This window comes from Lepisma saccharinum, chromosome 1 (assembly GCF_977018435.1).
Source record: "Lepisma saccharinum chromosome 1, izLepSacc3.1, whole genome shotgun sequence".
Taxonomy (NCBI): domain Eukaryota; kingdom Metazoa; phylum Arthropoda; class Insecta; order Zygentoma; family Lepismatidae; genus Lepisma; species Lepisma saccharinum.
In genome coordinates, this window is record NC_139229.1 from 67,074,229 (window position 1) to 67,100,370 (window position 26,142).

Here is a 26,142-nt window from a genome sequence, read left to right on the forward strand (position 1 = left end):
CGGCATAGCGTCATTATCGGGTCAATTTCCTATTTCCCGAGTGTGGGACGGTGTCCCAGCAGTAGTGGAACATGTGAACATACGTCGTCATTTTTACTGCCTACATTCCGATCTCAACATTAACGTTATGTAGAAAATAGTAGTAAATTTTCTATATTTTCCATCAGGGGATTCCCCACTTTCTTTGAGAGTCCCCTCGCGCAATTTACACTGGGCCTCAATTGCTGCACCATTGTATTCGTCAGGCACGACTTTCTTTGTATTATTTTAATCCGACATTACCATCTTTCTTCCTTCTTGAGTTATTGTACTTTACACATGGGGTGAGGCGATTTTCGCACGCCTGTCACTCGCAAACGGTGCCAATTTCGACATTTTTTCACATGGCATTTTTTCCTTGTTTTTACTTGGCGATTCACCTCCCAAGCGTTGTAAACGGAATTTTGCACCACCCTGTATATATATATATATATATATATATTGGTATCCTTCTCCTCAAGAAGGATCAGGTAAGCATTTTCTTAATCAGCTCAGCCCTATATAATTTACGTATCTTTCTTTCAGAGACACCTCGTGTGCAAAAGAGGGGGGAACAGGAGAATAAGAGGAGAATTCGAGATGTTCATGGAACTAGGAGCAATACATGACAGAGGATTGCTACTACGTTTGACAACCAACTGCTGCAGATATTGAAGTTCCGTAATTTCATGTAATGCTAACAATTCCTGATTTGCCAGTGATAACTACATTTTGGTGCTAGGTAACTTGCAAGCTTAACTGAAAGTATGATAATTTAACAGACCAAACTTGCATGACAGCTTTTCATGTTTACTTACATGTGATAATGGCATTGGTCATGCATTGTCGAGATGGCCAAATATGAATATATTGAGGCTTTAATTTTACAAACCAAGTGCAAGTATATTTGCATCCTTTACATCAAGTTTCCTGCAGTGTGCCTTCAAAGCTGAGAGTTTCCTGTATTTATTGTGATACAAATTAAAGCTGATTTTGGATGTACAGGATCTATTCAACATTAAAAAAAAAAAAGTCTATTTTAAACCACATTTTATGTGATCTGAAGCTTATAATTTTGTTTCAATCATGAGATGAGCCTTGATGTAAATTACTAAGAATTCCTAAACATGAAACATTTTGAAGTAACATATGTGATTAACTTACAATTTTTTAAAAACATTCTCAACATTTTAGTGAAAATCTTTCTCAAGAGTAAAAAAAATTAATCTGATCTATTTTTTATTGTCCACATGAGACTATCCAGTGATACTACAGAAACTCTCATGTACATGAAATACAAAATCAATATTATTCCCGTTCTGTGAATGTAAATGCTGTAAAACATAATTTGAAGCAACAAATACACATTTTGCGCTTCATTCAATAGGGTTCTTACGAGTCTGGAAAAGTCAGGGAATTTACTTTTTCTGAAAAAATCAACATGTTTTTTGTAGTGCACTAGAAGTAGGTTTATGAACAAAAAGGGACAAGCAAGAAGTTTCAAATTTCTTGTGGACAAACTATGCTTCAGTTTGTTATACTGAGTATCACCGGTAGTTATAGTAGAAATTGCACGTACTGCTTTTTTGTTGCAATTTTTGGGTTGTGTTTGATATTAGGATTAATACAAATATGACAAAATTGTATTATAATTATGTATTACTTAAGCTATGGAACTATTACAGAAAAGCTCACTCCTGATGCCCATATCCAATAGTTAATTTTTGTTCAGTTTTTCATCTTGTTATTACTTTTAACTTGGTTAAGTGGGATTCTGAGTGTAGTGTTTATTTCAAATGTAGTGACCTTCTTAACCGCATGTGAATTGCCCTAATGCCTTGGACTTGAAAACCTGGAAATGTCATGGAATTTTATTTTTACAAAATTGTAAACACACTGTTCTATAATACATATTTTTCCCTTTACATTTACACTCAAGGATGACAAGGATCAATTTTGTAAGATTTGAGTTGTGACCTACTGCTAAAACATATAAACACTAACAGTACAGTTATACAGGGTGTCCCAGAAGTCTTTCCCTGATTACAAACTTTATTCATATCCGCTATATACAAGGTAGAGATGTGATAGTGGTGCCAAAATGTTGGAAAACTAACCAAGTTTTTTTGCTGCAGGTTTGAGTAACGTGGCTGTAGTGTAGTGCCAGAAAACCGGAAATGTTCACAAATCAGGAAAAAGCTCAGCATGTCCTCTGGTATCACGAGACCTGGTCACCAATAACAGTGCAGAGGAACTTTCAAATGTACAGAATTCTTTCTTCTAGAATATCTGCCATCAGTAAGTTGGTATTTAAAAAATGGAATTTATCTTCATTCCCAAATCCTGTCTAGTCCAAGAAACATTGTATGGAAAGATGCCACCCGATGTCAAGAGCATTAATTCCGGATCCCTTGGCACTGACACTGCTACACTACAGCCACATTATTGAAACCTGCAACAAAAAAACTTGGTTGGTTTTCCAACATTTTGGCACTACTTTCACATCTCTACATTGCATATAGCGGATATGAATAAAGTTTGTAATCAGGGAAAGACTTCTGGGACACCCAGTATTACTCTGTTGTACATTATGATCTAGACGGTTTGTTGTAGAATGAAATCCATAGTGCCATATGAACAATAGGATTGTCATTGGTATGCCAGTCTAAAGTCACTTTGAAGGCACTCTGTATCAGGAAGTTAAAACCTGGAAACTTTTAATTGACTGCTGTCATGTTCAGCAATGATTACAACAATAAATGCCACTATCGTAACAGTTGCCATATTTAGATTTTTTTATATATATAACTTGCCAATTCAGAAAATTTTTACAAAGATTTGTATGTGTGTAAAAAATGTGAATTTTTAGTAATTTTTCTTGTTGCCATGTAAATAAAAATTATTTAGAAATCAAATTTGAGTGTTTAATTTACAGAATCTGCTTCTTTATTTGCTTGAAACCTCATACCCATGAGTATTGTCTCAATCAATTCATAAACATATACGGCAAACGAAATGGTAGATTCATTGTCCATTGCCATTTTTTCTCCAGTCTGTTTTGAACAATGTGATGATCATAAATTGAAATAAAAATGTCCTTGAGCAGAGGACAACATTTGTTTCGCATTGGACAGAATTCCATTCTTTAAAACAGCACAAGATGTAGAATAGAAAAGATCGAAAATAGCGATGGACAATTTGCCAACTATCATCTTTGCTGTCGGATGTATTAACTTATAAATTGTGATTAATTTTTATGGTATTATGAACGTTGATAATTTCCTTTACATTGCTTGGGATAACAAATATTATACTTTGCTAACCTAATTGCAACTACAAATGTGAATGGAAAAAAATGTTTTAAATACATTTATTCATTCTTGTGGTTCTTAACAGCAGCCCATGAGGGCCAGGGCCTATCGGACTGCCAGCCTCACTCCCACCTGCTATGGTGGGTGATCATCCAATCAGTTACAGGGTGACGTGTGGTCAGCACAACAAACCCCCAGTCATAGCTTCCCAATTTCCTCACGATGGTGGGCAGCCACCGGCCCCATACATAGGCCGAAGTCTAAGGAGAAAAGTTGTTACACTTCCCCCAGGAAACTCGAACCAGCATCTGTCCTGTACCCAGAACCCTGATGCCTTAGACCCCATGGCTCCACAGTGCTGGACTTGTGGTTTTAAAAGTGCAATAATGCACGTTTCCGTTATACAGTGGTGTTTTGCATCTGATGTTTTGATAATGAGTTGTATTATCAATTAGTCACGAAATGATACCTCATTACCAAAGAGTAGTTTTTAACCCTGGTCGTTCCTATCAATGTTCTAACACTAACAATTTCCACAACTTCAAACTCTGTCTAAGCTTATAAAGTCCATTATATAAACTTCCCATTGCCATTGGAACATGTGAACACTATGGCATCTTTCTGCATTGAGCAAAGTAATTTAACTGGGCTAGCTATATGAAACACTGCAGCTCAGGGCAGATCTTCAAAAAGCGAAAATGGCCTACATATCAACTGAAGGAAAGAACAAAGCTCGAACAACTCATTTATTAGAGAGATGTAGCAAGTGTTACTTGCTGTATTTAATGTAACTCCAATGTGCATCTTACAAAATACCTTTTTCTTCCCTAGATGGAAAAAGTTTTATAGCACCTACTGTTCCCTATTTTTACGAGTGTGTCAAATAGGGAAATGTTCTATTAATATTCATGAAGTTTTAATGCCTATCATTCCTCAGCCTAATTATAACTTTGTGAAATTTTGGTGAAAATTTACTAGTCCAGTTAACATGACTCACTAGTGTCTGGTAACTAATAAAACTACTATTTTTTGCTTTGTTGCATTCATTATGTTGATAAATACAAGCTTCATGTAAAATTACGACCTCATTGGGCCAACTTACCTCGCAGGCAGTAGGTTAAAAAAAAAGACAGTTTTCAATTATGTTCTTTTGCAATACACATCAAGGGGTCCAGGTTCGATACCCGTTGGAGGCACATAGTGGTTCGGATCCCACTTTAAACTGTAGGCCCAGTCCCGATTAGCCTTATTGTGCATAAAGTGGACTTAAAACTTCAAATCAATCAATCTTTTGCAACACACATTTAAGGGGGTTCTAAAGCCATGTTAAAGCATAGGCCCAAATTTCAATGGATGAGCGTACAACTAATATAGATTCGGTAAGGAAGACATTTTCCGATATAAAAGATTATTTTATTCACTAGAACATGTGAACCTTATAATTTTGTTACGATTAATGATATTTAAGTAAATAACAGAAAATAAAAGGCCTCCGTCATGTTCAAACTTCTGCGTACAGATGGCGCTGAAGTGGTAGTTTTGTCCAATACCGGTGCATTTTTTTATCTTTTATGACTAGTAATGAAGATTTCGTGGTGAAACAAAGATCACATGTTCTTCCCGCAAGCATCTGAAATACTATGTGAAAAAATGAAAACATTTCGTACCTCCAGAGAGTAATGCTTATCATTAAAATTTTTGAAGTGGCGTTTCGTCGCAATATACTCCGTGGTGCAGATTTTAGCCAACACTGTTGCCGAGATTTCACTCTGCGCTTTCTAACGATATGATCAATGCAAGTGCTTCGAAATTGTGAAAGTTAAACCAAGTTACCAGAGAATAACGAATCCAGTAAATGTTGGAAGAAGGAAACGTCGGAAAAAACGGAAAGGTAAGTCTTATATTTAAATGCTTGTTGCTTAATCCATCAAAAGCAAAACGTTTGCAATATGCAAGAGTGATGCAGAATGTATGATTTATTTACATGTTGAGGAAATACCTTCCCATATAATTTCTGTGAGAATATCGCTTCGACATGTCTACATTTTCAACGCAGCATGCATTTTTTCCTTACAAACGAAGTTGATAAATCTTTGCAATGTAAAATCAGAAGAAAATGTTATTTTCAATTAGACATAATGAAGATATTACAGTTTTGTGATTATTACTAGAGCATGAAATACCTTGATATAGATTATATTCTGGCATTAAATCGATATTGCACAAAATGCTCTACTATCGTTCCTGTGAGATGAGATTATTTTCGTATTTCACTGGTGCTATTGAAAAGTACATACTTACATCGGAATTTGTATTACAAATCAGTCGTTCATTATAGTTTCACTTTGCCCTTGTACATGGTTGGAACAAGTCGTTTCTGGCCTGTTTTGAACAAGATTTTTCTCCTTTATATATATATATATATCACAAGTGTTAAATGCATTAAGTAGGTTAAGCTAAGTTAGGTTGGATTGGAATAGATTTAATGTGAGATCCCCGAATTTTGTGCAAATTCTGGACAAATTCATGATGAAAGTTGTGCAAATTACTCACAATTATAATATTAAAATATATTAAAAACTTACGTTTTGCGAGTATCCAAGTACAGAAGCAGAAGCAGTATAGATACTCGCAAAACGTAAGTTTTTAATATATTTTAATATTAAAATTCTGGACAACGTTCTGTTATCTTCTTTCACAGAATCAGGTCAGAAAACCGGTTTAGTAAACTGTATAAAACTCTTCGGTTTTCTCGTTCTTTCATAATTTTGAACGCCTTGTAATGGTAGTGCAGCATTTCCAATAAGTTCAAGCTTTATGTATTTAAAGTGTAAAAGTACACGTACAACCTAACAGTTAAAACAGTAAAGTCCTAACAGTCTACCAAACAATAGTTTGCGTGTTTACTGAGAATTTACAAATTAGTATAGATTAGGAAAGTTTACTAGTTTACATATTTTACAAGTGCAAAGCCAATCATTTATTTGTGGGTAAGATTGATTGATTTTCAGAGAAATCATAATCTGTTCTGATTATGTTACGAATATTTGATTCAATAACCTACTGAAGTCCAAGTCATATTTAACATGCACTGTAAAGATAGATCTGAATCTGAGCTGATATAGTGAATCAAACCTTTAATAATTATGGTGTAGTTTAGATCAATTATATTCACATCCACTTACACAACATCTCTAAGTTGTTTTCATTTTATTATTAACTCAACTTGTCTCAAGTTGTAACAATGTAATGAATTTTTTTTTTCATCTTTGTTAAGTTCATAGTCTCATACACCATATTAACAATATTTTTATTTGCTCCTTTTGCAGATGAACATTTGAGAATCCATTTGATATGTCTTCTAAGAATACCTTGAAATTTATAAAAAGGACAACAGATTTGACAAACAATGGCAACCCAATACCGTAGAAGTTTGTGGATATGCTTCTATGGAATCAAAATCGTCTTTGTGGATTGTTTGACCTGTACACAATTTGCAGATACATGGTTGAATGGTGATGGTTTACAAGATATCAAGAGTCCAAAATATACTCAAGAAATTATGTTGCAAGACTTCTTAATATCTGGTTGCAAGTAGTCAGCAATTGGGAACGGTATATTAGAGAAACTGAAAATAATGGGAATGGTATAACGTGTGTGTCTTGTCTGTCAAGTTATAGCACACATTCCTTGAAATTTTTGCTAGTTCCAATTTTTAAGGGTATTTGCCCATCATTGCTTTCTGAATGGGATGATGATTACAAGACAGCAAGAAGCATACGTATCTCTAAAAGAACGACATAATGTTTTGCAGGATGAGCAAGAAGGAGAATGAAGTTACATTGAAACAAAAATGTTAATGTGAATTTATACGTATATCCAGATTTGAATTTTATTCTAATGGTAATTATTACCATATTGTATCTTAGAAAACTTTTCTTACAATTCTTATCTGAGTAATGCTGAACTCTAAGATATCAACAGTGTTTGGAAAGTTACTTTTCAAAAGTAATTTAAAGTTAATCACTTGATAAATTAATTCAGTTATAATTACTGTTGCTTTAAAAAGTATCTAATTTAGTTACTATTACAATCATTGTAATTATTACTTTATTCTAGATTAGTTGTATCTTTTAAGACATGGTTCAGAACATGAAATGCAAGCGCACTATTAATTTCATCACAGACGACCACCAACAACTTGGCATTAAGTTTCATATATAATTATAACTGCTTGTCTCCGTGTTGGAGTGGTTAAAACAGCGAGTTACGACGCTAGGAGTCTCTGGTACGAATCCCGGCATGGATATTCTTTGTATGTGATCCTTCATAAGTTTCATCATATTATCACTCGTTCTCATCTTTCTGATTAGACAAAAATGGCAGAAAAGCGTAGTAAAATAAACTAAAGGAATCAACCATATAATTATAACTAAGTTAATATATTTTATATGTAAATACAGAGGCAATAAAGATGAAAAAATAATATTTTATTGTATTTTTGTTGAGCAAACAATATATTATTCAGAATTACTGTTGAACTGTGGTATACCAATGAGGATTGTTGGAGATTATATAGCCTTATGTCGAAATTATTATAATTAAAATACGCTTGGAAGAGATACATTCTGGTTTTTGGCAAAAAAATAAGATTGTTCTCATGCTCTCACGATTTTAATCCATTGTTTCAGGCGAGGATATGATTCAACAAATTGTAAAAATGGAACAAAAGAAAATTCCTTTCTATGCGAAAAAAATAGTAATTGTACACTTCTGTTCAGATCAATTGGTACATACTTCAACCGTTCGACCCTATAAAGAGTGACACTTTATGTGAACAGGAGTGTACAACTAACTTTCAATTTAGTTACTAGTTAGGTGGAAAAATAACTGAATTTCAGGTACTAATTTAATAAAGTAAGTAGTTTACAGTTACTGTTACACGAAAATGTTACTGTTACTTCCAAAGACTGCTGCAGAACAAACCAGTATAATTCGTGAAGAACTGTGAAACAGGACTTTGGACATTGTGCGGAGGCAACTTGTGTAAAATTGTACTTAAGTATTATGAAACAAACACATAATCACTCTGCTGCTCGTTTACCTTTATTCCCGTTTTCAAATAAAAGCCTCCCCGATGGCGTAGTGGTAACGTCGTCGCCTTGTACTCAAGAGGTTCGATACATGGTGGACGTGCATTACACAGTGGTTCGGATCGCACTTTAAACTGTAGGTCCAGTCCTGATTAGCCTATCTGTGCATAAAAAGGACTTAAAACATCAATTCAAGGTTTTCAAATAAATAATTTTCTTATAGTATAGTAATTTGGGCTTTAATTTCCATTGTAACACTGTTAAGCCTTGTTTCCATGTTAATAAAACATTAAAATGCTGACCATGGAAAACTTTTATAGTATAAAAAAATATGCATAAAAACGTAACGTTTCCATCCTCAATTGTGTATATTCGTCTGAAGAAGACCTTGTTAGAGGGTGGAAACGTTACGTTTTTATGTATATATTTTTTTATACTATAAAAGTATAAAAAGTCATGATTTTAATGTTTTTTGAATTTCCATCTTCAGTTTTCTTCCAATATTGTGAATAAGAACTTTTGCAGGTTTTAATATACCCGAAAATATTATAAACTAAAAGATTATTTGGTCTTATCGTCATCCTGAGAAAATGGAACATTTTTTTGTATCAATTGGAATTCTGCAAGAAAAATACATTAAGAAACTGAAATTTATGGCCTTGTGGAAAAATTAACATTACTACTTTTAAGCATTTTTCAACAATGTTTATAATTGAAAAAATTGAAAATGTGTTTTATCTTTAATTTCATTTTACTAATACAGGGTGCGGAAAATGGTGTTTCAACAATGAAATCACGGTGCGTTGCGTTGTGTTCTACCCAAGAATATTTTGAACGGTCACTCCATACACAAGAAAAGAACTTCGCTGGAGCAAACGAACGAAAACAAGTCTCTACGCAAGTAGTGACGCGAGACGGTTCTACCAATGAACACGTGAGAGGGAACGGGATTGCGTGGAACGGGTGAAAGCGGCTGTAGTTACTAGCTTTCGCAGCATCGTGTACTGCTTCGCTCTGCCCACTCGATCCCCCCCCCCCCCTTCTCTGCCGCTATGTGCAGCCTTGCTGCAGCAGAAATAGTCGGGACAGAGTATAAAGTCTCCAATCAATGGTAGAAAGTACCAGCATACAAAATGAAGTGTACAGTCAACGCAGGCACGTATCCAGAAATTACTTTCGGGGGGGGGGGGGGCTGAACAATATATTTTTAAGGGGTATAGATATAAACTCACAAGTGTATGTTTAAGGCCAGTGGTGCCCTTTGGTGGCAAAATGGGGGGGGGGGGGGCAAGGAAAGTTTACTTTCTCTTGGCAGACAAGGCCTAGCATTAGGAGGCCATAGTGCGGAGGCAAAAAAATGGGAAGCAACTAAATAGTAGCCACCATTTAAGGCTGCCATTTTTATCACAACGTGTTTGTCCGTTTCTTCTCATCAGGCATCAAAACAGCTTTGGTGTCTGAGTGTTTTCACGAAGCTGTTACACAATGGATGGACAATCCACTCGACAATGCGAGATTCAAACTGTGGGCTGCGAACTGGACGCACACAGTTTTCGAGTATTTCTCCCTGATTCGAGCCTGAACACCACTAATGTGTCTTGTCTTCCCATGTTGCAGCTCTTATACAAGCTGAAACCCACAAAATTGTGCATATTCAGGCCTAAGCACTCGCAAGTGTTCGAAATTGTCCGTCACAGCTTCCGCAGTCTTGTCATATATTGGCACGAAACAAAGGAAATCTTCTCGAATACAGCTGGATCGAGAAACAATTAATGCACAATGAAAACCCTTCCGTTCCCAACACATCTAATGTTTCGTCTTCCAATATGATAAAATGCTCACTCATTTATCTCCAGTGGCGTGCCCAAGGGAGTGAGTGTTGGTGGGGGTCATAACCCTCCTTTGGCCCAGTATTTCTAAAAAAAAAATGAAGGTTAAAAGCAGAGAAAGATGGTAAAATGAGGACTGACTACCGAAAAGAGTATACGTACCCCCCCCCCCTTCGAAAATCCTGCACATGCCAGTATGGCAACGGCACGACATACCAGAGACCCTGGTTTGGGTCCTGGCAGAGCCTGAAAATTCCGCTAAAATATCTACATATGCAACATCTTCCTGCTTTCTCTTCTTGACATTCATAAAATTTTCGGCTGTCCCTTTCTAGTAGTTAAGTGTTTGAGTGTGTGTCAAACCCAGTTGGCTTAAATAAAAGTTATTTTTATCCCATGAAAGTCTCGGACTGCATACACGAAATTTGGCCCGGGCAGAAATAAAATTACAGTTGATCTGTGCAACTTATTTATGTCTTAATAAACTGCCCCAATATCCGGTACTCGTGAAATGTTCACTTTAGAGACCTTCGATCTCTTCGGCTCATGCCCCGAAGTAGCACTACACTCAGGCTCCTAGTCGGCAATATCTTCAACTTTGGACACGAACTGGAACTAGAAGTTGACTTCTGTAGTTTACAGGAAATTGCATGTCTAGTCCTCTTCATTTTCGAATTACTAACAGATTCTGTTGCACTGATCAACCGGGAAATTGAAGCCTGGTCTTCATTATATTCTAGAATGTTCCGCAGATAAAACCTTTCGTTAATGTTACCAGTAGTTCGACTCCACCTCTTATTTAAGAATGTTTCCTTTTCCGCTTTCCAAATAATAAATAATACAAAGAATCGTCCTACTCGTGGCAGGCTTTGTTGTGCAGCTTCTAAATGATGACAAATCTTTACACAATGATCGTGCTCGCTGCGACAACAACAATGAAAACGCAATAAAAGTTTACTCAACAAAAGGGTTATATAACATTCTCCGTCTTGCCTCGATAATTACGCTCCTTAAATTATCGTCACATTATTCAAGAAGCCAAAAAACTAATTTATCCAGTGTAAACTGATAGATTTCCTGCGGGAGCTCGACCTCCTGATCTCCACCTTGGATACGTGCTATTATCAATAAAACGGTTATGGAACATTCTCTATCTTGCCTTCATAATTATTTCTCTCCTTAAATTATCGTCGTATTTTTCAAGAAACCAAAAACCTAATTTATCTATTGTAAACTGAAAGATTTCCCGGTGGGGGGAGAGTCGACACCCCTCCCTGATCCCCACCTTGGGTATGTGCTATTATCAATAACAGGGTTATAGAACATTCTCCCTCTTGCCTCGATAATTATTTCTCTCCATCGTCACATTATTCAAGAAGCCAAAAACCTAATTTTATCAAGTGTAAACTGAAAGATTTCCCTGGGGAGGGGCTCAACCTCCCTGATCCCCATCTTGGATACATGCTATTATCAATAAAAAGGTTATAGAACATTTTCTGTCTTGCCTAGATAATTATTACTCTCCTCAAATTATCGTCACATTATTCAAGAAGCCAAAAACCTACTTTATCTAGTGTAAACTGAAATATTTCCTGAGGGTGGGCTCTACCTCCGTTATCCCCACCTTGCATACGTGCTATTATCAATTACAGAGTTATAGAAAAATTTACCTTATCTCGATAATTATTTCTCTTCTTAAATTTCCGTCACATTATTTTATTTCACACACACAAAAACCAAAAGACCCATTTTATCTAGTGTAAACCGAAAACTTTCGTGGGGGCTCGAGGCCCCCCTTGGATACGTGCCTGAGTCAACGCAGCATTTGCTTCAAACGAATTCACAAAATGTTTTCAATTATTTCAATTACTGTCCTCACTTGGCCCGTTTCGTGTTTGAACTAACTACACTTATAATTGTATTTTCTTCTCTGTGTTCTAAATATTAAAAAAAATACTGAATATAATACAACGGATTTTATATTAATATTTAACTAGACTTATTATTGCATTTTCTTCTCTGCGTTCTAAATATTAAAAAAATACTTAATATAAAACAACGGATTTTATATTAATATTTCGACTATTACTACCTTCCACTGATGATATATTGCTTATTTCTCTAATAAGAACATATAACTAAAATCTCATGATTATCAATTTCCCTGATTTACTACTATTTCTTTTGTAATCCACTAACTCACCTCTAACCATCTCACATCGAGTACCCTTATCGACCAACCTGTATGTATCTGCCTTGATTACGCGGAGATCTGGCACCATGGCGCTCGGTTGCCATGGCAAACGGTGCTGCCATCTGTTATCGAAAAATTACCATAAAATTGCATTTAGTACGGCCTTAATGTAAGCCGTGGCAAAGCATCAATTGAAAGAGATACAGTAGAACCTCGATTTTATGTTTTTCAGGGGACCAAGCTGAAAAAACTTAAAATGCGGGATAATGTAAAATCGAGGAAAATCTTATAACATTTTGCTATGTTGGGACCATCATGATTGAATGTATAAAGCAGGAAAATGTAAAATCTGGGAATGTAAAATCGGGGTTCCACTGTAGTAGACTATTGCAACTCCAAAAGTTTATAATGGAATGGAGAAGTGGAGTGAGTGTTTGGAATGTGTATTTAATTTTTTTGTTATATGCTCCACTATTGTTTGCGAGCCCAGTATATCACATATCTATTTCATGTGATATTTATTATGTTTTGACCAGACAGCCTGTATGACAAATACAAGTTTTATAGCGTGAACTACTTGGAACTAATGGTAAATCACTGACACTATAGTCAGTAGAACTATATAGTTGAACATGTATCATAGTTATTATGTAATAGTTTTAACATTTTGAATTTTATATTATATACTGCTCATGTAAATGGTTTGGCCTGTTCAACCTCATGTACATTTGTACACATTATGCTCTAATGAATGGAAAATAACTAACTCTCTAGCCTTCTTAAACCCGAAGGTTCATGGCTGCAGCAACACAGGCCTTCCATCTGTCCCTATCCTGAGCAAGATCTATATACTCTTTTCCATCCCTACCAATTTCCTTTAGGTCTATCTCAACATTATCCCTCCATCTTCGTCTTGGTGTACCTACTGGTCTCTTACCATCAGGTTTCCCAACAAGAATCCTGTAAACTCTTCCCTTCCTCTCGCATTCATGCCACATGGCCTGCCCACCTATGAAAAATAAATAAAGAAATGTTTTTAGCTCACTCTCTTCTTCTTTTTTTTTTAGAAGAGCGGGCCTCTTACAGAGTTTCTGAGAAACATTTTGGTCAATCGTTTCTTTTTAAATGTGTTGTGTACATGCTGTGCAGGTCACTTTACAACCTTGCACTTTTAACCTACGTCAAGGTGCTCTTTACACTTCCTTTTTAACTTTAAGGTAAGGGTTTTTCCTTCTACATTTTGAAGGGTGCTGATACACCCAAAAAATTTAATTCACTCATTCATGGCAACACAGCAAAGGGAATAGAGAAGAAAACAAATGACTGTCCGCTCTATTTTCAATGTTTGCTAGGGTTCTTCTCATCATGGTTGGGTTGTATCCCCCCCTCCTTCCAGAATGTGGTGAAAGTGGTGGAGAAACCAATCAACAAAATAGACAATTTAGGAATCTATTAACAGTGTCAGTAACAGCACTTAAGTGATAAAAACAAAATTTGCATATTCGTGGTTTTGACATTGGTGTCGCAATATTACATTTTCCGGCCCAAGTTCCTTTTGTTTTATTGCGATTTCATCATGCTACGTATGCAATTTTTACAGGTTCAATTTCAATTTACGTCTCTTAACACATTCTGTGGAGTTTTAGTGATTCAGATTTTGTTCAATATATGCTTTCGTGGTTTGGTTTGGCAGGTCAGGTCTGGTTCTCTTAGCACTAAAATATATTCCCTAAATGCATTCTACTAAGGTTCCGATTTACTTCTACATTCATTCCCACTAGTCTATGATACTTACTGCCCAACCCTGTGGCCTAGCGGTTAGCACATCGCGCTGCGATGCCAAGGGTCCCGGGTTCGAATCCTGGTCGGGCTTGGTTGTTTGTGAATGTCCATTCATCAATTTCATCCTTTCATCACTCATCCTCATCTTCGCAAATTAGCCAAGAGGCACAAAACGCGAAGTAAAATAAACTAAATCAATCAATCAATCAATCAATCAATCTATGATACTTACTGTCGCTTGTCAACTGGGAATACCTTGACCATGGGAAGCACGCATGCTTGCATAAGGTAATTTTTAAAAACAACCAGTTTCCAATGAAGACAGTTTATATGAAGATTAAAAACACTTTAATGTAACGTTCAATTTGTATCAGGGTATCAGGGTTGAAACAATACATGTAAAGTGTTTTTAATCTTTATATAAACTGCCTTGGTCAGCAACTTAGTGTTTTTAATATGGAAACAAGGCTTAATTATATTACCATTGGTAATTTTTAAGTTTTTTTTTTTTCAACACAAATAACTTCCTTTTTGAATACGAAACGTGCTCATTACTTTAAGGAAGGTTCAAATTTTGTGTGACAATGATTTCCAAAATTCTATGATGATTAGCCTTTCTGCTAGGAAAATTTGAAAAAATCATAAAACAATCTGAACCGTTACCCATTTTTTCTTTCGTATGAGATTCACCAATACATATATTTCTTCCCATGCTTTTGATCTGAAAATGATAGAAAAATTTGCAAATTAAAAGCAAGATGAGTGATGTCAGCTCTCAGACACATATCCCGAACTGACCCTTAACAAATCTGGGTAACACTTTACTATACCAGAGACGGATTTCTTCAAATTTACAGGAGAAAGTACTTATGCAAATCATTTTCTGTAGCGTTGTTGATGTTCGGGAATGTAGTTTTGATCCATTTTAATGCGAATGCATGTGGTTTTGTACGAAAATCTATTTCCGACGTGCTATTGCTGCTGCCGCCATTTGCTTCCTGCACGAGAGCACAATACGCTCCGTATTGTCCATATATGCTAAATTGAACGAAAGGAGTGCTAATGGAACCTAACCTAACAGGCCTAACCTAACCTAGTAGGCATACCTCGTCCCCGTGATGGTTCGTGGGGCTATCGTGAATTTTTGGGCTAATGTCAATGGTTGTTGGGACTACCCGTGGATGGTTTGTGGGAAATAAGGAACAATAGTAAGTACTCGTTAATGTAAGAAATAGACATTATTTTCGTTAGAAATTCATTATTTCACTTAAATAAATGTTCCGCAATGCAGAATAGTACGTTAGCAATGTAAAAAATTGCAAAATAAATCACTGATAGGTGACTCTGGTATAGTAAAGTAGTACCGAAATCTGTCCGGGGACTATCAGATTAGAACCAATATGAGTATTCAATTTTCATTTTTGAATATTAAATAAATTAATGAAAAATGTATTTAAAAATAAACAAAGTTTTTGTTAACATTCTTAAAATATAATACCACTCAGTGCTTGTAATGGAAATTGTTAGAGGAATGTTTGGTGGAGCCTAGCCTTGGGGCTAGGAGGAAAAATGTTTTGTGAAAAATTCGCTAGTTGGGGGCCTACCATCCCCCCTTCACTTTGAAACTATAGATCACCATACATTTATGAACTGACCGCAGAAGTTGGAAATTCGGCCCTGGATACAACTTAAAGTACAAGTGGGTAGTTTTCACAGCAAGATTTACAATAACAATAGTTGCGTAATACATAATTTTACTTATACGCCTAAAATGTCAGCATATCGCAAAAGATAATTTGAGAAAATAACGTTATCGTTTTTATTTGTCTTATGATAACGTTTTCAAATTATGATGCCCAGTTTTCTTTACGCATTTAAATTATGATAGTTGACATCGTCAGGGTTATTTTTATTGGAACTTGCACTCTTAGTATCATGCTATTAATGAGATAGAAACAGCAAATTTGAAAAGGAATTATTAAATAATTACGTACCGGTACAATAAATACACTTTGCTAACCTCTGAATTTTAACTCTAGCAGAACACAACACACACCCGCTGGTAGTTTTAGAATTTCGATACTAGGTGTCAGCAGCATGCAGTCGGTATTAGAGTTATAAGTGGATATATTCTTGGTAGTAATCGATTGCTGCTGTTCATTCTACTATATCCTACTTACTAGTAAGTATCTTATTTAGCATTGCTTAGTCATTCCTGAAATGTATTACAATTTCTAACTAACGTGCTGCACTGAAGTGTCCGCGCAACTAAACTGCTTGTTAATTTAGTATCGTCTGCAAAAGTGCCTTCCGCGCAGACTCAAGATGGCTACCGCGAAAATTTTGTTGTGCATTTCTTTGGAACGGAAGGTTTCGATCGATATTCATGGATGCTCAGAAGTTTTTTTAAGTAGGAGTGTTTTCGGTATTAGTTTGTGTTGTTGATCACTTCTGGAGTGAGATGTGTGTCGGAAATCGCCACTTGACGTGCCATTTTTGTGGAACAACATCGAAAGACACATTTTCGTGTTGAAATGACCCTCCCTACACGCAGGTGCGTACGCAGCCGTAGTGTCCAAATATTAACTGGGCTTGCTCAGTGCTGCCTTGCGCATTTGTTCTTCATGCCAACTATTTTAGTTATTTTCTCTAAGAGGAACGTTATTTTGCATTGCAAGTGTTGTAGCGTGCAAATACGTAGCTCGTTTGTAGTATCACCTTGTAGCTTCCTTCGCAATATATGTCGGAAGGGGAGGCCATGTTTCATATGGTACTTGCTATTACTCTACTCACTTATTGGGTAGATCTACATATTTACACTAATTTTAAGATGAACTAAGCATGGGAGAGAACCGTCATAGTTGTCAGCAAATGCCTTAAAGTGCAGTATACCAAAATGTCAGTTTCAGATATGTATGCCGAATCGGCAGTGATCCCATAGTTCTTTGCTTCTAGCTGGTTTCTGTTATTGATTTTCTTTAACTTGGCAAATATATGGAAAGATAAAACCAATCGGTTACCAATAAAATCTAAATTCAATAATAGTTTAAAATGATTGTACTTTCGGTGGTATATCTCGATTGTAACAGTTTAACCAAAGTAGGCTACACATGAAGGACTTATACTGCCTCAATAAAACGTGATTGTGGTATAAATGAAAAAAAAATATGTGGAACCCCATGTAGCTACAATAAATTCAGTCATGATGCATTGTTGAGAAGCAGATGAATAATTATATTCCCAAAGAAATGCGGATATCTAAGAGAAACATTATATTTGCTAATGTAGAATTGCATGTATGAACCCTGAGTAGCAGGTGTAATTTCATATAAAGTTTTTTGCAGCAGATCGATGTATGCGTGTTTAGTCAGTGTCATTTTTAACTGCCACAAACTATGTTTTCAAAGTTATATAAACTATGCTTTGTAATATATTGCTCATAATAGGGCTTTGTCTTTTTCGCAGAAATATAGTAGCTACCTCTGCCTTCTATTTTAGCAAGGTTGAAGAAAAGTGTAAAATTAAGAGCTTTTCATGTAGCCTAGTTGTAATACTTTCCATATAAAGAAATTCCATTGTGTCTGAGGCTGATCTGGGTTAATTCTTGGAAAAATTACTCTGGTTTGGGTCTATTCTATTATTTAGATTTTACTTCAGTATCACAGTAAAATGATCTTAATATTGTTGCACTGCGTTCATTGATAAAATTAATTGTTTTTAATGACAGGCCTCTTTCCTTCTTGCAATAAATAATTTTTGTCACAAAGGGGAAAAATAGGCTTGAGATTTGATAAAACTGTACATAAAGTCCATCGGCAGAGAAATTATGGATACCGTATCTAGCATGTGTAGGGAATGCAATATTTATGATTTTCTATGCATTCACTTAAATCCAGAACATCATACAGGCATGTTTTTATTTGCTATATTTTACATGATTTTGTTGTACTGAAGATAACAGCTTGCTTTCTGTTGTTATTATTTACTGACACTTGATAGGAAAAGAGGAAGTTCGGACAAAATTCAAGATGAGATGTCAAGGACCTCATAGCGTTTGTGTGTGTGCATTTTCTACGAAGGTTTTTTGATGTGCACTACAGTAGAATATGTGGTAAAAATCTGGTATTCCCGGACACCTATAATTTCTTAGTTTCGTTAATTTTTGACATTCGTACTTACATATCTGCTTCGCGGAACATTCTTTAAGATGTATTCACGTTTTTTTGAGGAAAGTAATTGCAATTTTTCACATTACGAGTACTTCTTTCTCGTAGTCTTTTCGCTTGCCTGAGACTCAATATGGCGCGTACACCTTCCTACATAATCGCGCGTCGTGCTTGTGTTTTGTCAATTTTCATTTGTTATGCAGTGTTTCAACGTTTGGAACCCCCCGTGAAAAAAGCTCATGTGATCTATTTTTATTTTTTAAAAGTTTTTCGCATTGTTTTACGAAGAAAATTTTAATGATTCATGGTGCTATCCGTCCCGGAATCGGTGGGAAATTGAAACTAAAAAATTATTTTAGTTTGAAATTTTTGAGTCCAAATTTCCCGCCGATTCCGGGCTCCGCCCCTGGGGTAATTGACCTATTGTGGCCCAGCCTCTGCTTCGGGTAACCAGGTTTCTCTATAGAGTCCCTGTTAAAGGCATGTTAGAAATTGGCCGGAGTCACCTGCCCCCAAATGAGCCCCAAAGTTGTAAATTTGAAGAAATCAGTTTCCTGTTCAAATCTACACGGAACTCTTTTAAACCGTAACTTCCCATGTCCCTGGACTCTCTTTCAACATGCATATACCCACAGCCCATTCCTTCTAACGAGTAGCTTACATTCACTGCCACATTTTGGACTTTCCTTTCTTCATGATCCCATGTTCAATTAAAAAATCCACTGGATGTTTCACACCTGGTACAAATTTCACCACGCATCCACGACACGTCATGTTTCTAACTTTCGTTGCAAACACAGACTGTTCGAAACACTGGATACCCAATTAACATGAACAAAACACAATCAAGACATGTGATGATGTACGAAAGTGTACGCGCCAAAGGCTATTCTCCGTCGGAGAATTAATTTTCAACAGAGAAAATGAATTTCCACTATCATACATTCCCACATCACACAAAACACCTTCCAGATGTTAGACATTGCTACAGGAGCTTATTACCGTAAGTAGTTTCTTCTGTAAACATGAAGAAATCTGTCCGGGGAATGTCAGATTAGTAGCGAATATGTTTTTTAGTAAAAATAATGACATTATATTTTAATCTTCATAAAAAAAACGTATTTGTTTTGTGTTCAAGAGAAATATGTGCAAAGGTAAGGTGGTGTGGAGGCCATTTTGGGTGAAATTAATTTTTTGATAGGATTTTAATAAAATTGGTCAGCTTTTTGAGGAGTTAAGTTGATAATTTTGCCCCTTCACTTGTTTTCCACCTCTGGAGATATCAGAGTTTGACTAAATTCAATATTCTGTCAAATATGTAGAATTTATTCAAGATTTACAGTATTCAAGTAGGAATTTTATGAGAATTGAAAAACTATCTTTGATATCCACAAGAGTAACATGGACGTGACCTAAAGCAGTTACACCTAATTCCTACACAAGACACAAATGGAACTTGAGCTGACAATGAAAGTTTTGATTGATTTGGTGTTTTAAGTCCACTTTATGCACAGTAAGGCTAATCGGGACTGAACCTACAATTTATAGTGTGATCCGAACCACTTGTACCTCCACCAGTATTGAACCCGGGACCCCTTGATTACAAGGCAACGACTCTACCACTGCGCCATTGAGGAGGCCTGACAATGAAAGTGAAGTTAATTCTGTCGCACAACTGAAAATTTTGTTACCACTGGTGTACTCAGAAAGGGGGGGGGGGCTAATGGGGCTATAGTCCCTCCCAAAATTTCAAATGAAAATAGAAAATAAATCAATAAACTAAAGCCCCCACCTTAAAATAACCCCAATTACAATTTTTTGTTTGAACAACCTTTTAGATGAAGGTAAATAATCGTAATCATAAAATATTTTATTGTGTATCCCACTTCCATCGCTGTGGTCTAGTCGGTAGGGCATCTGTTCGCCATCCGGGAGACCCAGGGGGTGTGATCTAACATCTCCCCACATAAAGCAGCTCTGGGCTCGCCTCAAATCAATGGGTACCTGGAGGGAAGGGATAAAGGTGGAATGAGCGTGGTGCTGATCAATCTATTACCTGTCTCCCCCTAGAATGCAACTATGTGACATCCATCTTTACAATTCAGCTCCCTCTGAAAAAAATAATCCTAAGGTCACCAGTGTGTGTGATATAATATCGGGAGGCACATATGTAGATCTTTTGTATTTTTCATTCATTTGTACCAAAATTGATGCAAAATACGTTAGAGAACTTTCAGATGAAGAATTGAACATATTTCCTAAGTTCAAAATTATTATTTTATTGTTCTCTAAATTATTCTGTATTCTATTTTAAATTTGTTCTCATTTTTGTATTACAGACTTCAAGATTATTCCAGGCAGGGATTTTAAGGCATAATTCATATACATCCTGCCCATCATATTTGTTGAAGAATTATGTAGATACTTAAGCTAGAATTTGAAGTTTTGGTGACCAAGACCTTTCTGTGCATTTCTATTTTTGGCCAGCATTTAACAGGTAAAATTATATTACAGTGTGTCTAATTTTGTTAGAAAGCAGTTGTATTGGAAAGCTGTAGGACAAGGCTCTTATGTTTTAGCTTGGATGTAAGCAGTGTAAACAAGCAGTGGTCTCTCTGTAACCACTTGAGAAAGTTCAATAATTTGCATGGTTTATGAAGATTTTGTTATTTATGACTGTTTTCAGTTATTTTTAGCTTGCGGAAATGTGTTATTGCGAAGTATAGTATGTCTGCTACCATACGGTGAAGCAGAACAGGCTGAATGCTTCATGCAAGTGAATATAGCACCCAATACGACATTCCACACCAGCAGCTATAATTGTACGTTGTTAGGTTTGGGACTGGCAGTTATTTTTCGGCGTGTTCGTTCGTTATTTGAGTTTGCATACAAACTGTTTTTATTAATAAAAAGTCGCAGGTTTTTACTTGCACAGGCCATACTTTGGGATCAAATATATTAGTTATTTGTGTTTTCCACATGCTGGAACCAATTTTATATTATGTAAAACATTGAAATCTGTTGATTAAAAAAAATTAACACAATACTAGAGGGAGTACAGTGGGTAAATGCCCCGACCCCCCAGTCTCTCTATCACTATATGTTTATTCTTTTTTTCCCCCTAGTACTCTATACCTTTATTTTGACCTGGAAGTCTGTGGTGATAGGATATATTGCAATCTTGAATCCTCAATATTTTCTAATTTGAAATATTCGTAATTTTGGTCTTGTATATACTGGTTGTTTGACACTGCTGTACAGGCACCCTTTTCTTGTGATGTTGTTTATTTATTTGAAAATTCCTGAATACAGAAAAATCCATTTTACATCAAGATATCAACCGGAAAAAAAAAAACAACAAAATAATGGACACATACACACACACATACATATATATATATAAAACAAATGTAGGTAAATGTGTATGAATACAGGGTGTATCAAAAAGAATCATCCGATTTAAAAATGCTATATTTAGGAAACCAATTGACATAGAACCTTGCAGTAAGTTGTAGAATACATGCTGGAATATAAAGTTTTGCTTGCAATAAGGTTTACTTTGTTGCAGGTAGGTGCCACTGGTGCAGCCTCACTCTTTAGTCCGCGTCAGGACGGCAACCCAGCAACAGGCAGCATTCTGCGTGCAACGTCAAATACTGTGAGCAGCACCGTATTTACGACGAAACTCGCGCTGCACAACTGTAACGGACCACATTTGTTGAAGTGGAGAACGCAGAAAGCTTTCGGTTGTTGGGATGCCATCTTAAAGCGGACTAAAGAGTGAGCAGCACCAGGCGCCCGTTCCGAAAGTCGCACGAGTTCAACGCGTTAAACGAGTTATGGTAAATGGCCGTCCTATAAGTGCTCTCGTAGGTTTCGTTATGCTGTCCCAAAAGTCGCTTTCCGTGCTTCTCGTGCAAGAACGAGATTCACCAAACGCACGGGCCAGAAGACTGGTTTGTTCGGTGAGCAACATGCGTAAGACGAGTGTGCCTCAACTGTTCTTACAATGTGATTAAAATGAGTAACAATGCCCACAGTAGAGTTTATTTCTGCCATAAGGACATGCCTTCCGCTCGACGCCACGAGGACGCTGCGCCTGCGCTTTCGTCCAGAGCGTCCCTTAAGTCTGGAAAATAACTCGTTTCACTAGGTTGATGAGTCCAGTTACCTTCGTTAAATTCGTTTCGTTAAGATTTTCGGAACGTACCTACCTGCAACAACGTAAAACGTATTGTAAGTGAAACTTCATATTCCAACATGTATTTTACAACTTACTGCAAGGTTCTATGTCCATTGGTTTCCTAAATATAGAACTTTTAAATCGGATGATTCTTTTTGATACACGGTGTATATTGCAGTATTTATTCTAGCTATTCTAGGGATATTTTGGCTGCTTCCAGACTTTGTCAATATAAATGAGTGGATTTCACCATTGCATTTCTCAGAAAATTTTACATAAATTTGAGGGGTCACATGAACACTTTTCAATTCAATATGGCAGAACCTTATGGCAACATACATTAAAGGTGTAAACAATGATGTATGTAATGCATGTCTTGTAAGTACATAATTTAACAAAGTGGAAGTTAACAAAAAATATCATTTTTTTTCAATTCATATTTAAAAGTCCTGTTTGCTTTGAAATGCACAGTATACAAGCAAACTAATATTTTTGATATTTGCCTCATTCCAGTCTATAATGTAAGTTGTAAAATAATTATAATTGAAGGATGTATTATTTTTCAAGTACAATTTATGCATATACATAATTATATATGATATTTTCCAGAGTGGGAGCAACTGTGATATCACTGATCTCAATTTACATGGACTGAATCACAATGTATAGAATACACGTAACCAAAGAACTTCTTAGTATAGAGACTATGTATAGATGTTGCCACCACTGATAATCTACTAGACACCATTGCGGGAGCAACTGAAGATTTTTGTGGACTCCTTGTTGTTGGTGAGTTTTTTTATTCATTTGCATTATTTTATTTTTTGTTTTGTGGTTATTGTTAATCAAACGCAGAATTTATTGATCTACATTCTAGGTGGGCCAAATTCTGCAAATGCTCTTTTTGATAGGCCTGATTTCTACACCTTGTTTCTGCAGATTTTAGTTTCTAAATATGTACTTAAATAAAAAAGGCATAGGCATATTTTAACAATAAGTTTATGATCTATCTATAAATACCTTATAATTTAGTGCAATATTCTGCCATTTTTTAAAATTTTTATTTATAAGCTTATGCCCTACTTTTTAAATAAAGTTAATGTTTAAATATGTAGCTCCTTTTGCATTGAGGTTACCTTGTCACATACATTTATATAGGAGGTTAATGAACCATTTGGAATTTTATATTGGGTCAGCAGAATCCCGGTATGATATTTTATCTGCACCTCCCAATTACATTATTCAAATATTAATCATCATTTTAGAATTTTTGCTCCGAAAGTCTTACTAGCTTGTGAGTAGCAGCAAGAAAAAGATGACGTAATTAGGTCTGGAGCTCAGCAATCTCTTTAACCATTGAAATTAACAGGATAACATCCTTCGTGTGTGTTTTTTTATGTAAGAAAACTCTTTAGTGTTCAGACAACAAAATTAAGATACTACCTGGTTGATAACTCTTCACCTCTGAAACTGAGAGATGCCTGCTGCTGAGTTGTTTCTCAAGGAAACCTTGTTGTATTAAATTATACAAGAGCTTCACTTGATGGATCAATGCAATCCACAATTAAAGGCTGGTCCACTTGAGATGGAATAATCTTCCATGAAGGAAACACCGAAAACATTAATTAATAAAATGTGTAATGTACAGTGGGATGCACAATTATAGCTTGGCAAATTGTCCATGACAATTTTCATTAATTGTACGCTTGCATTCTGCGCATTTGTGGTGTAGAAGTTGTCAGTATCGTATTTGAGTTTTTGTCTCAATAATTATAGTTGCCACTTTGTAAATCAAAGAGATGAAAGATGGGATGGACAATTTGCTGCTTAATACTTATGCATTCTGCTCTACAATTATCATTAAGGCTAATTTGGTTAATATATTGTAGAGGTAGTAGTAAATAGACACCAAGCCTGGTTTGGTGGAGTAGATATCACGGTGCGCTACGATGTCAGGGAACCCGAGTTCAAATCAGCCTGACCATGGGTGTTTTTAGTGAATGCCCCTTCATCATATCATCACTAATCTTAATCTTCGCAATTAGCAAAAGTAGCAGAAGAGCAAAGGAAAGTAAACCAAATCAATGAACTGACCTGGTTCAGTATTGCAAAACCCACCAAAGTAATTAAATTGATTAAGATGAAGTACTTCAACTTTAGATGCACATTGAAACCCTTATTAACAAGTCATCCCCCTAGAAAGAATAACCTAGTCTGATTGGATACTTGAAGCACATACTATCATGTGTATTAAAGTTAATGGAGAAGTTTTCAAATTTTGGCAATTAAACATGATATTTTTGTTGAAGGTTTGCTAATTCTTAGAGTTGTTTCAAATCCCATTCCATCAAAATGTTAGTACAGCAACTAAACTTAATAAAGCACCGCTTGGTTATATTCTACTGCTCTAATAAGGAAGTGTGTGCACTATTCAGGTTCTTCAGAAATTATTAACTTACTTCTGCACAAAGTGGACTACAAACAAGCATCTCGAGCAACTTTTAGTTATAATAATTTAACTTTGTAAAGAATTAGAATATTTGAACCATCTTATGTACGTTACAGGCATAAGGTGGTCTGATGGTGACAATGAATTCAGCTGGTGATTCTGCTTTAACAATTGCTGCAGGGCCAATCAATTCAGGGATGAACCACTTGACGCACTCGGAGGAAGAGGATGCCTGCCCCTCTTCCCCAAATTCTCCAAATTATGAAGATGACGGAGACCTGATGTCGGCTGCGATGGGCGATGAAGTCACAGCCCAGTTGGCTGCTGCAGGTTGGCAAAAAAGCCATGGTGATTGGAATTTTGCTTTGTTTTTTTTATTTATAGTTTTAATTTATTTTCTAGTTTTTTATGATTTTCATTAATGTGAGCTGCTGTCGATGTTGTGGGATGCACTTGCACATGAACCTTGTTTTTAATTAATGACTACCATATTGAATGCACTTTGTTCTAGTTCTTGATTTGATTTGTTCATCCTTTGTTCCATTTTTGATTTGGTTTCGATGTCTAAAATATTCTGTTGTAATAATACACTGCATGGGTTGAATTTTGTTCATAGTGGTCTTTTTTGAAGCAATGGAGTTGAATTCAAATAGAGCAGAACTAGATACTAGGGCTGAACCGATACATCGATATTGGTAAGTATCGGTTGAAATTTTTCCTTTTCAAAGGTTTCTTCACCCTTGTGACAGGTTGGAAGACTAGCACAAGTTCTGCATATAGATTTTCCAAGAAATGCTGGACAAACCCACACCCTCCTGGGAATCAGATGATTGACAAGATCAAAGGCATGGGTATAGGGAAAGCTGCACCTAAACTTGTCCAAGGCATGTAACTACCTGGTAAAGGCTGTGTGGAAATAAAAGAAATCAAGTCATTTTCAATTCTTGCTCGTATGCTCATGAGGTAACAAAAATGGACGTTTTCAAAACAAGGATTACTATCAGGCTGGGCTGTTTCCGGCCAAGATGAAGGTCGTGAATGTGGAATTCATTCCATCTATGTTCCAGTGGAGAGGGAGGGTTGTGGATTCAATTTCTTCCCTTCTGAGTAAGTCTTT

General features: G+C 36.0%; 3 protein-coding genes across 17 annotated transcripts in view; 2 read left to right on the forward strand and 1 right to left on the reverse strand.

Moving 5' to 3' along the window:
- The window catches only part of shf (WNT inhibitory factor 1), a 37,512-nt gene extending 34,614 nt beyond the window's left edge, over positions 1-2,898 (forward strand). For both annotated transcript variants that reach the window (XM_083132531.1, XM_083132541.1), the window contains exon 9: positions 565-2,898. In XM_083132531.1, coding sequence (XP_082988657.1) covers positions 565-647 — 83 coding nt within the window. In that variant the 3' untranslated portion in view covers positions 648-2,898. The remainder of the gene's footprint in view (positions 1-564) is intronic.
- Positions 1-16,515, reverse strand: part of Coq7 (ubiquinone biosynthesis protein COQ7, mitochondrial) — a 31,897-nt gene extending 15,382 nt beyond the window's left edge. For 2 of the 4 annotated variants that reach the window (XM_083132564.1, XM_083132574.1), the window contains exon 1: positions 16,222-16,515. Coding sequence is in view for 1 of the 4 variants with exons in the window: in XM_083132554.1 (XP_082988680.1) it covers positions 13,383-13,385 (3 nt within the window). In the remaining 3 variants the exon portion in view is untranslated. Of the gene's footprint in view, positions 1-13,382; positions 13,434-16,221 lie in introns of those variants that run through there. The other 2 variants (XM_083132584.1, XM_083132554.1) reach the window with 2 other exon arrangements.
- Positions 16,331-26,142, forward strand: part of LOC145996130 (DNA-binding protein P3A2-like) — a 64,040-nt gene continuing 54,228 nt past the window's right edge. For 4 of the 11 annotated variants that reach the window (XR_014442756.1, XR_014442757.1, XM_083132438.1 and 1 more), the window contains exons 1-4: positions 16,533-16,781; positions 20,733-20,890; positions 23,186-23,365; positions 25,142-25,373. Coding sequence is in view for 9 of the 11 variants with exons in the window: in XM_083132438.1 (XP_082988564.1) it covers positions 25,157-25,373 (217 nt within the window). In the remaining 2 variants the exon portion in view is untranslated. Of the gene's footprint in view, positions 16,410-16,532; positions 16,782-16,851; positions 16,998-20,732; positions 20,891-23,185; positions 23,366-25,141; positions 25,374-26,142 lie in introns of those variants that run through there. The other 7 variants (XM_083132448.1, XM_083132477.1, XM_083132495.1 and 4 more) reach the window with 7 other exon arrangements.